The 12,500-nt window shown below is 39.0% G+C and overlaps 1 protein-coding gene across 1 annotated transcript in view; it reads left to right on the forward strand.

Moving 5' to 3' along the window:
* LOC149980642 (huntingtin-like) overlaps positions 1 to 12,500 on the forward strand; it is a 128,003-nt gene that overhangs the window by 42,354 nt on the left and 73,149 nt on the right. The window contains 5 exon segments of the mRNA XM_090188172.1: positions 1,925 to 2,082; positions 7,073 to 7,275; positions 7,678 to 7,798; positions 8,458 to 8,585; positions 9,570 to 9,680. Coding sequence (XP_090044298.1) covers positions 1,925 to 2,082; positions 7,073 to 7,275; positions 7,678 to 7,798; positions 8,458 to 8,585; positions 9,570 to 9,680 — 721 coding nt within the window.

The raw sequence follows: 12,500 nt of genomic DNA on the forward strand, positions 1-12,500 counted from the left end.
AGGCCCATTAGAGGAAGGGAAGAGGAGTCTAACAGTAGGGATGGTTAACATGATGTTGTCTCTCTCCCAGCCTCTCTCAGCCCGGCTCAGGTCCATTAGAGGAAGGGAAGAGGAGTCTAACAGTAGGGATGGCTAACATGATGATGTCTCTCTCCCAGCCTCTCTCAGCCCGGCTCAGGTCCATTAGAGGAAGGGAAGAGGAGTCTAACAGTAGGGATGGCTAACATGATGATGTCTCTCTCCCAGCCTCTCCCAGCCCGGCTCAGGCCCATTAGAGGAAGGGAAGAGGAGTCTAACATGATGTTGTCTCTCTCCCAGCCTCTCCCAGCCCGGCTCAGGTCCATTAGAGGAAGGGAAGAGGAGTCTAACATGATGATGTCTCTCTCCCAGCCTCTCTCAGCCCGGCTCAGGTCCATTAGAGGAAGGGAAGAGGAGTCTAACATGATGATGTCTCTCTCCCAGCCTCTCTCAGCCCGGCTCAGGTCCATTAGAGGAAGGGAAGAGGAGTCTAACATGATGATGTCTCTCTCCCAGCCTCTCCCAGCCCGGCTCAGGCCCATTAGAGGAAGGGAAGAGGAGTCTAACAGTAGGGATGGCTAACATGATGATGTCTCTCTCCCAGCCTCTCTCAGCCCGGCTCAAGCCCATTAGAGGAAGGGAAGAGGAGTCTAACAGTAGGGATGGCTAACATGATGATGTCTCTCTCCCAGCCTCTCTCAGCCCGGCTCAGGTCCATTAGAGGAAGGGAAGAGGAGTCTAACAGTAGGGATGGCTAACATGATGATGTCTCTCTCCCAGCCTCTCTCAGCCCGGCTCAGGTCCATTAGAGGAAGGGAAGAGGAGTCTAACAGTAGGGATGGCTAACATGATGTTGTCTCTCTCCTAGCCTCTCCCAGCCCGGCTCAGGCCCATTAGAGGAAGGGAAGAGGAGTCTAACATGATGATGTCTCTCTCCCAGCCTCTCCCAGCCTGGCTCAGGTCCATTAGAGGAAGGGAAGAGGAGTCTAACAGTAGGGATGGTTAACATGATGATGTCTCTCTCCCAGCCTCTCCCAGCCCGGCTCAGGTCCATTAGAGGAAGGGAAGAGGAGTCTAACATGATGTTGTCTCTCTCCCAGCCTCTCTCAGCCCGGCTCAGGTCCATTAGAGGAAGGGAAGAGGAGTCTAACAGTAGGGATGGCTAACATGATGATGTCTCTCTCCCAGCCTGGCTCAAGCCCATTAGAGGAAGGGAAGAGGAGTCTAACATGATGATGTCTCTCTCCCAGCCTCTCCCAGCCCGGCTCAGGCCCATTAGAGGAAGGGAAGAGGAGTCTAACATGATGATGTCTCTCTCCCAGCCTCTCTCAGCCCGGCTCAGGTCCATTAGAGGAAGGGAAGAGGAGTCTAACAGTAGGGATGGTTAACATGATGATGTCTCTCTCCCAGCCTCTCTCAGCCCGGCTCAGGCCCATTAGAGGAAGGGAAGAGGAGTCTAACAGTAGGGATGGTTAACATGATGATGTCTCTCTCCCAGCCTCTCCCAGCCTGGCTCAGGTCCATTAGAGGAAGGGAAGAGGAGTCTAACATGATGATGTCTCTCTCCCAGCCTCTCTCAGCCCGGCTCAGGTCCATTAGAGGAAGGGAAGAGGAGTCTAACAGTAGGGATGGCTAACATGATGATGTCTCTCTCCCAGCCTCTCCCAGCCCGGCTCAGGCCCATTAGAGGAAGGGAAGAGGAGTCTAACATGATGATGTCTCTCTCCCAGCCTCTCTCAGCCCGGCTCAGGTCCATTAGAGGAAGGGAAGAGGAGTCTAACAGTAGGGATGGTTAACATGATGATGTCTCTCTCCCAGCCTCTCTCAGCCCGGCTCAGGCCCATTAGAGGAAGGGAAGAGGAGTCTAACAGTAGGGATGGTTAACATGATGATGTCTCTCTCCCAGCCTCTCTCAGCCCGGCTCAGGCCCATTAGAGGAAGGGAAGAGGAGTCTAACAGTAGGGATGGCTAACATGATGATGTCTCTACTGTCCTCTGCCTGGTTTCCTCTGGACCTCTCTGCTCACCAAGATGCTCTGCTGCTGGCCGGGAACCTGCTCGCTGGTACGTACCTGAACACAACACCTGTATACACCTGCTTGATGTTATTATAATGTTTACACACCTGTATACACCTGCTTGATGTTATTATAATCTTTACACACCTGTATACACCTGCTTGATGTTATTATAATGTTAACACACCTGTATACACCTGTTTGATGTTATTATAATGTTAACACACCTGTATACACCTGTTTGATGTTATTATAATGTTTACACACCTGTATACACCTGTTTGATGTTATTATAATGTTAACACACCTGTATACACCTGTTTGATGTTATTATAATGTTAACACACCTGTATACACCTGCTTGATGTTATTATAATGTTAACACACCTGTATACACCTGCTTGATGTTATTATAATGTTAACACACCTGTATACACCTGTTTGATGTTATTATAATGTTAACACACCTGTATACACCTGCTTGATGTTATTATAATGTTTACACACCTGTATACACCTGTTTGATGTTATTATAATGTTAACACACCTGTATACACCTGTTTGATGTTATTATAATGTTAACACACCTGTATACACCTGTTTGATGTTATTATAATGTTAACACACCTGTATACACCTGTATACACCTGCTTGATGTTATTATAATGTTTACACACCTGTATACACCTGTTTGATGTTATTATAATGTTAACACACCTGTATACACCTGTTTGATGTTATTATAATGTTAACACACCTGTATACACCTGCTTGATGTTATTATAATGTTAACACACCTGTATACACCTGCTTGATGTTATTATAATGTTAACACACCTGTATACACCTGTTTGATGTTATTATAATGTTAACACACCTGTATACACCTGTTTGATGTTATTATAATGTTAACACACCTGTATACACCTGTTTGATGTTATTATAATGTTAACACACCTGTATACACCTGTTTGATGTTATTATAATGTTAACACACCTGTATACACCTGTTTGATGTTATTATAATGTTAACACACCTGTATACACCTGTTTGATGTTATTATAATGTTAACACACCTGTATACACCTGCTTGATGTTATTATAATGTTAACACACCTGTATACACCTGCTTGATGTTATTATAATGTTAACACACCTGTATACACCTGTTTGATGTTATTATAATGTTAACACACCTGTATACACCTGCTTGATGTTATTATAATGTTAACACACCTGTATACACCTGTTTGATGTTATTATAATGTTAACACACCTGTATACACCTGCTTGATGTTATTATAATGTTAACACACCTGTATACACCTGTTTGATGTTATTATAATGTTAACACACCTGTATACACCTGGATAAACCTGTATACACCTGCTTGATGTTATTATAATGTTTACACACCTGTATACACCTGTTTGATGTTATTATAATGTTAACACACCTGTATACACCTGCTTGATGTTATTATAATGTTAACACACCTGTATACACCTGCTTGATGTTATTATAATGTTAACACACCTGTATACACCTGTTTGATGTTATTATAATGTTAACACACCTGTATACACCTGCTTGATGTTATTATAATGTTAACACACCTGTATGATTTTATTATAATGTTAACACACCTGTATCCACCTGTTTGATGTTATTATAATGTTAACACACCTGTATACACCTGTTTGATGTTAGTATAATGTTAACACACCTGTATACACCTGCTTGATGTTATTATAATGTTAACACACCTGTATACACCTGTATACACCTGTTTGATGTTATTATAATGTTTACACACCTGTATACACCTGCTTGATGTTATTATAATGTTTACACACCTGTATACACCTGTATACACCTGTTTGATGTTATTATAATGTTTACACACCTGTATACACCTGTTTGATGTTATTATAATGTTAACACACCTGTATACACCTGCTTGATGTTATTATAATGTTAACACACCTCTATACACCTGTTTGATGTTATTATAATGTTAACACACCTGTATACACCTGTTTGATGTTATTATAATGTTTACACACCTGTATACACCTGTTTGATGTTATTATAATGTTAACACACCTGTATACACCTGCTTGATGTTATTATAATGTTAACACACCTGTATACACCTGTTTGATGTTATTATAATGTTAACACACCTGTATACACCTGTTTGATGTTATTATAATGTTAACACACCTGTATACACCTGTTTGATGTTATTATAATGTTAACACACCTGTATACACCTGTTTGATGTTATTATAATGTTAACACACCTGTATACACCTGTTTGATGTTATTATAATGTTAACACACCTGTATACACCTGTTTGATGTTATTATAATGTTAACACACCTGTATACACCTGTTTGATGTTATTATAATGTTAACACACCTGTATACACCTGCTTGATGTTATTATAATGTTAACACACCTGTATACACCTGCTTGATGTTATTATAATGTTAACACACCTGTATACACCTGTTTGATGTTATTATAATGTTAACACACCTGTATACACCTGTTTGATGTTATTATAATGTTAACACACCTGTATACACCTGTTTGATGTTATTATAATGTTAACACACCTGTATACACCTGCTTGATGTTATTATAATGTTTACACACCTGTATACACCTGTATACACCTGCTTGATGTTATTATAATGTTAACACACCTGTATACACCTGTTTGATGTTATTATAATGTTAACACACCTGTATACACCTGTTTGATGTTATTATAATGTTAACACACCTGTATACACCTGCTTGATGTTATTATAATGTTAACACACCTGTATACACCTGCTTGATGTTATTATAATGTTAACACACCTGTATACACCTGTTTGATGTTATTATAATGTTAACACACCTGTATACACCTGCTTGATGTTATTATAATGTTAACACACCTGTATACACCTGTTTGATGTTATTATAATGTTAACACACCTGTATACACCTGTTTGATGTTATTATAATGTTAACACACCTGTATACACCTGTTTGATGTTATTATAATGTTAACACACCTGTATACACCTGCTTGATGTTATTATAATGTTAACACACCTGTATACACCTGCTTGATGTTATTATAATGTTAACACACCTGTATACACCTGTTTGATGTTATTATAATGTTAACACACCTGTATACACCTGCTTGATGTTATTATAATGTTAACACACCTGTATACACCTGCTTGATGTTATTATAATGTTAACACACCTGTATACACCTGCTTGATGTTATTATAATGTTAACACACCTGTATACACCTGCTTGATGTTATTATAATGTTAACACACCTGTATACACCTGTTTGATGTTATTATAATGTTTACACACCTGTATACACCTGTATACACCTGCTTGATGTTATTATAATGTTAACACACCTGTATACACCTGTTTGATGTTATTATAATGTTAACACACCTGTATCCACCTGTTTGATGTTATTATAATGTTTACTCACCTGTATACACCTGGATAAACCAGTATCCACCTGCTTGATGTTATTAAGGTGTTTACCTGTCTCGCGGTGTTGCAACCTTCATAAAACCTTATTACAACAATCGGTACGATCTTTACAAACCTGTCGAACGTTAGTACAACGTTATTAGGACATAATTAGTACCTTAACATTGACACAGTCCGGGAACCTGGCAACCTGACTGTACGTGTAGCTCATGTAATATGTATGTAGTTCTGTCCTTCAGCTGTTGTCTATTGATGTCCTGTTATGTCATGTTTTGTGTGGCTCCCCAGGAAGACTAGCTGCTGCTATAGAAACAGATAATGATCCTAATAAACCCCAGGAAGAGTAGCTGCTGCTATAGAAACAGACAATTATTCTATTAAACCCCAGGAAGAGTAGCTGCTACTCTGCTATAGAAACAGATAATGATCCTAATAAACCCCAGGAAGAGTAGCTGCTGCTATAGAAACAGATAATGATCCTAATAAACCCCAGGAAGAGTAGCTGCTGCTTTAGAAATGGATAATGATCCTAATAAACCCCAGGAAGAGTAGCTGCTGCTTTAGAAACAGATAATGATCCTAATAAACCCCAGGAAGAGTAGCTGCTGCTTTAGAAATGGATAATGATCCTAATAAACCCCAGGAAGAGTAGCTGCTGCTTTAGAAACAGATAATGATCATAATAAACCCCAGGAAGAGTAGCTGCTGCTATAGAAACAGATAATTATCCTAATAAACCCCAGGAAGAGTAGCTGCTGCTATAGAAACAGATAATGATCCTAATAAACCCCAGGAAGAGTAGCTGCTGCTATAGAAACAGATAATGATCCTAATAAACCCCAGGAAGAGTAGCTGCTGCTATAGAAACAGATAATGATCCTGATAAACCCCAGAAAGAGTAGCTGCTGCTATTAATGATCCTAATAAACACCAGGAAGAGTAGCTGTTGCTATAGAAACAGATAATGATCCTAATAAACCCCAGGAAGAGTAGCTGCTGCTATAGAAACAGATAATGATCCTAATAAACCCCAGGAAGAGTAGCTGCTGCTATAGAAACAGATAATGATCCTAATAAACCCCAGGAAGAGTAGCTGCTGCTATAGAAACAGATAATGATCCTAATAAACCCCAGGAAGAGTAGCTGCTGCTATAGAAGCAGATAATGATCCTAATAAACCCCAGGAAGAGTAGCTGCTGCTATAGAAACAGATAATGATCCTAATAAACCCCAGGAAGAGTAGCTGCTGCTATAGAAACAGATAATGATCCTAATAAACCCCAGGAAGAGTAGCTGCTGCTATAGAAACAGATAATGATCCTAATAAACCCCAGGAAGAGTAGCTGCTGCTATAGAAACAGATAATGATCCTAATAAACCCCAGGAAGAGTAGCTGCTGCTATAGAAACAGCTAATGGGGATCCTAAACAAATACCACAATGACAACATTCAGCTGTCGTATTCCCAACATGAAACCAAGCTGTGTTCCGCTCTTCTCATTCAGCGACGGCTCCACAGTGTATGTGTAGTCCCTGGGCTGGGGAGGAGGAGGGAGGGCCGGTCCCCGGTAAGACAGAGGAGCCCTGGGCAGCGGTGGGAGAGCGCCCCCTGGTGGTCCTGGTGGAACAACTCTTCTCTCACATCCTCAAGATACTCAACATCTGTGCCCACGTGCTGGACGACACACCGCCCGGACCCGCCGTCAAGGTGTGTGTGTGTGTGTCTAAACAATGTGTAAATCAGAGATACAAAGGGATAATCTGTCCTCCCAGGCCACCCTGCTGTCCATAGCCAACGCTCCCTCTCTCAGTGTTGTCCTCTCTGTCCTCCAGGCCACCCTGCCGTCCCTAGCCAACGCTCCCTCTCTCAGTGTTGTCCTCCAGGCCACGCTCCCTCCCTCAGTGTTGTCCTCTCTGTCCCTCCAGGCCACCCTGCTGTCCCTAGCCAACGCTCCCTCTCTCAGTGTTGACCTCCAGGCCACGCTCCCTCCCTCAGTGTTGTCCTCTCTGTCCCTCCAGGCCACCCTGCCGTCCCTAGCCAACGCTCCCTCTCTGTGTTGTCCTCCAGGCCACGCTCCCTCCCTCAGTGTTGTCCTCTCTGTCCCTCCAGGCCACCCTGCCGTCCCTAGCCAACGCTCCCTCCCTCAGCCCCATCAGAAGGAAAGGCAAGGAGGTAGCAGAGCCAAGCACCATTCCCATGAGCCCTAAGAAAGGCAGCGAGACCAACACTGGTACAGTAGTCCACTTCCTGACGACTCCTGCTCTGTAGGAAACATGTAAAACACCGACTTTAAACTTCATAGAAACAACAGATTATTTTTAACTTCATTCAAAGGTGTGTGAAGGATACGTACCCAGTCTGACCAGTCTGACCAGTCTGACCAGTCTGACCCGTCTGACCCGTCTGACCCGTCTGACCCGTCTGACCCGTCTGACCCGTCTGACCAGTCTGACCAGTCTGACCAGTCTGACCAGTCTGACCAGTCCGACCAGTCCGACCAGTCCGACCAGTCCGACCAGTCTGACCCGTCTGACCAGTCTAATCAGTTTAATCAGTCTGACCAGTCTAATCAGTTTAATCAGTCTGACCCGTCTGATCAGTCTGACCAGTCTAACCAGTCTGACCAGTCTAACCAGTCTGACCAGTCTGATCAGTCTAACCAGTCTAACCAGTCTGATCAGTCTAACCAGTCTGACCAGTCTAACCAATCGGACCAGTCTGACCAGTCTAACCAATCGGACCAGTCTGACCAGTCTGATTCTTTTTAACTTCAGTCCGTTTCTTAGTCCTTCATTAATGAACAATTTCAGTCAAAGGTGTGTGAAGGATACGTAACCCAGGGCTTCCATTCACAAAGATCCCTCCTCTTCATGACCTTTCTGTGAGCAGGCAGGCCAGCGGACAGCTCGGGGTCCACGGCTAACGTCAACAAGTCCACAACCCTGGGAAGCTTCTATCATCTACCCACCTACCTCAAACTGTACGACGTCCTCAAAGCTACACACACCAACTATAAGGTACGCACACACACACACACACACACACACCAACTATAAGGTACGCACGCACACACACACACACACACACACACACACACACACACACACACACACACCAACTATAAGGTACGCACGCACACACACACACACACACACACACACACACACACACACACACACACACCAACTATAAGGTACGCACACACACACACACACACACACACACACCAACTATAAGGTACACACACACACACGCACACACACACCAACTATAAGGTACGCACACACACACGCACGCACACACACACCAACTATAAGGTACACACACACACACACACACACACACACACACACACACACACACACACACACACACACACACACCAACTATAAGGTACGCACACACACACACACACACACACACACACACACACACCAACTATAAGGTACGCACGCACACACACACACACACACACACACACACACACACACACACCAACTATAAGGTACGCACACACACACACACACACACACACACACACACCAACTATAAGGTACGCACACACACACACACACACACACACACACACACACACCAACTATAAGGTACGCACACACACACACACACACACACACACACCAACTATAAGGTACGCGGACACACACACACACACACACACACACACACACACACACACACACACACACACACACACCAACTATAAGGTACACACACACACACACACACACACCAACTATAAGGTACGCACACACACACACACACACACACACCGACTCTTGGAGTTGGTCTTTTCTGAATCACTGAAATATCAGAATAGTCAACCTGGATGTTTAGAAGTGTAAAATAACCAACATGAGTTCTGATACTTCATAGAACTGCAGTTGTGTTCACTCACTACACTTGTTTTCTTCATGTCCTTGTCAATGTTTTTGTTGTTGTTGTTGTTGTTGACTTGTTGATGTTTGTTGTGTGTTTCCTAGGTTACGTTGGACCTCCACAGCACCAACGAGAAGTTCGGAGGGTTCCTGCGTTCTACGCTGGACGTTCTGTCTCAGCTGCTAGAGATGGCCACGCTACACGACATCGGGAAGGTCAGAGCGACCCTTATACACCTCCTAGAAACCTGTTATAACACTCTTATTCATGTTCATAAGAGAGTTATAACACTCTTATTCATGTTCATAAGAGAGTTATAACACACTTATTCATGTTCATAATAGTTAACACACTTATTCATGTTAAATGAGTTATATCACTCGTATTCATGTTCATATGAGTTATATCACTCGTATTCATGTTCATAAGAGTTAGATCACTTATTCATGTTCATAAATGAGTTATATCACTCTTATTCATGTTCATAAGAGTTAGATCACTTATTCATGTTCATAAATGAGGTAGATCACTCTTATTCATGTTCATAAATGAGGTAGATCACTCTTATTCATGTTCATAAATGAGGTAGATCACTCTTATTCATGTTCATAAACGAGTTAGATCACTCTTATTCATGTTCATAAACCAGTTATAACACTTCATGTTCATAAACCAGTTATAACACTCTTATTCATGTTAATAAACCAGTTTTAACACTCTTATTCATGTTCATAAACATGTTAAAGCACCTTTCATATTGATAACCTTAAAGGGATACTGTGATTAGATAGTAGATGGTTAATAGTTGTAGTATAATGATGTATTGATTAGATACTAGTTAGTTAGTAGTTGTAGTATAATGATGTATTGATTAGTTAGTAGTTAGTTAGTAGTTGTAGTATAATGATGTATTGATTAGTTAGTAGTTAGTTAATAGTTGTAGTATAATGATGTATTGATTAGTTAATAGTTGTAGTATAATGATGTATTGATTAGTTAATAGTTGTAGTATAATGATGTATTGATTAGTTAATAGTTGTAGTATAATGATGTATTGATTAGTTAGTAGTTGTAGTATAATGATGTATTGATTAGTTAATAGTTGTAGTATAACGATGTATTGATTAGATACTAGTTAGTTAGTAGTTGTATTATAATGATGTATTGATTAGTTAATAGTTGTAGTATAATGATGTATTGATTAGATAGTAGTTGTAGTATAATGATGTATTGATTAGTTAATAGTTGTAGTATAATGATGTATTGATTAGTTAGTAGTTGTAGTATAATGATGTATTGATTAGTTAATAGTTGTAGTATAATGATGTATTGATTAGTTAATAGTTGTAGTATAATGATGTATTGATTAGATAGTAGTTGTAGTATAATGATGTATTGATTAGTTAATAGTTGTAGTATAATGATGTATTGATTAGTTAGTAGTTGTAGTATAATGATGTATTGATTAGTTAGTAGTTGTAGTATAATGATGTATTGATTAGTTAATAGTTGTAGTATAATGATGTATTGATTAGTTAATAGTTGTAGTATAATGTATTGATTAGATAGTAGTTGTAGTATAATGATGTATTGATTAGTTAGTAGTTGTAGTATAATGATGTATTGATTAGATAGTAGTTGTAGTATAATGATGTATTGATTAGTTAATAGTTGTAGTATAATGATGTATTGATTAGTTAGTAGTTGTAGTATAATGATGTATTGATTAGATAGTAGTTGTAGTATAATGATGTATTGATTAGATAGTAGTTAGTTAGTAGTTGTAGTATAATGATGTATTGATTAGTTAGTAGTTGTAGTGTAATGATGTATTGATTAGTTAATAGTTGTAGTATAATGATGTATTGATTAGATAGTAGTTGTAGTATAATGATGTATTGATTAGTTCATAGTTGTAGTATAATGATGTATTGATTAGTTAGTAGTTGTAGTATAATGATGTATTGATTAGATAGTAGTTGTAGTATAATGATGTATTGATTAGTTAATAGTTGTAGTATAATGATGTATTGATTAGTTAGTAGTTGTAGTATAATGATGTATTGATTAGATAGTAGTTGTAGTATAATGATGTATTGATTAGATAGTAGTTAGTTAGTAGTTGTAGTATAATGATGTATTGATTAGTTAATAGCTGTAGTATAATGATGTATTGATTAGTTAATAGTTGTAGTATAATGATGTATTGATTAGTTAGTAGTTGTAGTATAATGATGTATTGATTAGTTAATAGTTGTAGTATAATGATGTATTGATTAGATAGTAGTTGTAGTATAATTATGTATTGATTAGATAGTAGTTAGTTAATAGCTGTAGTATAATGATGTATTGATTAGTTAGTAGTTGTAGTATAATGATGTATTGATTAGTTAGTAGTTGTAGTATAATGATGTATTGATTAGTTAATAGCTGTAGTATAATGATGTATTGATTAGTTAATAGTTGTAGTATAATGATGTATTGATTAGTTAATAGTTGTAGTATAATGATGTATTGATTAGTTAGTAGTTGTAGTATAATGATGTATTGATTAGATAGTAGTTGTAGTATAATGATGTATTGATTAGATAGTAGTTAGTAGTTGTAGTATAATGATGTATTGATTAGTTAATAGTTGTATAGTATAATGATGTATTGATTAGTTAATAGTTGTATAGTATAATGATGTATTGATTAGTTAGTTGTAGTATAATGATGTATTGATTAGTTAGTAGTTGTAGTATAATGATGTATTGATTAGTTAGTAGTTGTAGTATAATGATGTATTGATTAGTTAGTAGTTGTAGTATAATGATGTATTGATTAGATAGTAGTTAGTTAGTAGTTGTAGTATAATGATGTATTGATTAGTTAGTAGTTGTAGTATAACGATGTATTGATTAGTTAATAGCTGTAGTATAATGATGTATTGATTAGTTAATAGTTGTATAGTATAATGATGTATTGATTAGTTAATAGTTGTATAGTATAATGATGTATTGATTAGTTAATAGTTGTATAGTATAATGATGTAT

Source organism: Oncorhynchus mykiss, chromosome 10 (assembly GCF_057628025.1).
Source record: "Oncorhynchus mykiss isolate SJ-2025 chromosome 10, ASM5762802v1, whole genome shotgun sequence".
NCBI classification, from domain to species: domain Eukaryota; kingdom Metazoa; phylum Chordata; class Actinopteri; order Salmoniformes; family Salmonidae; genus Oncorhynchus; species Oncorhynchus mykiss.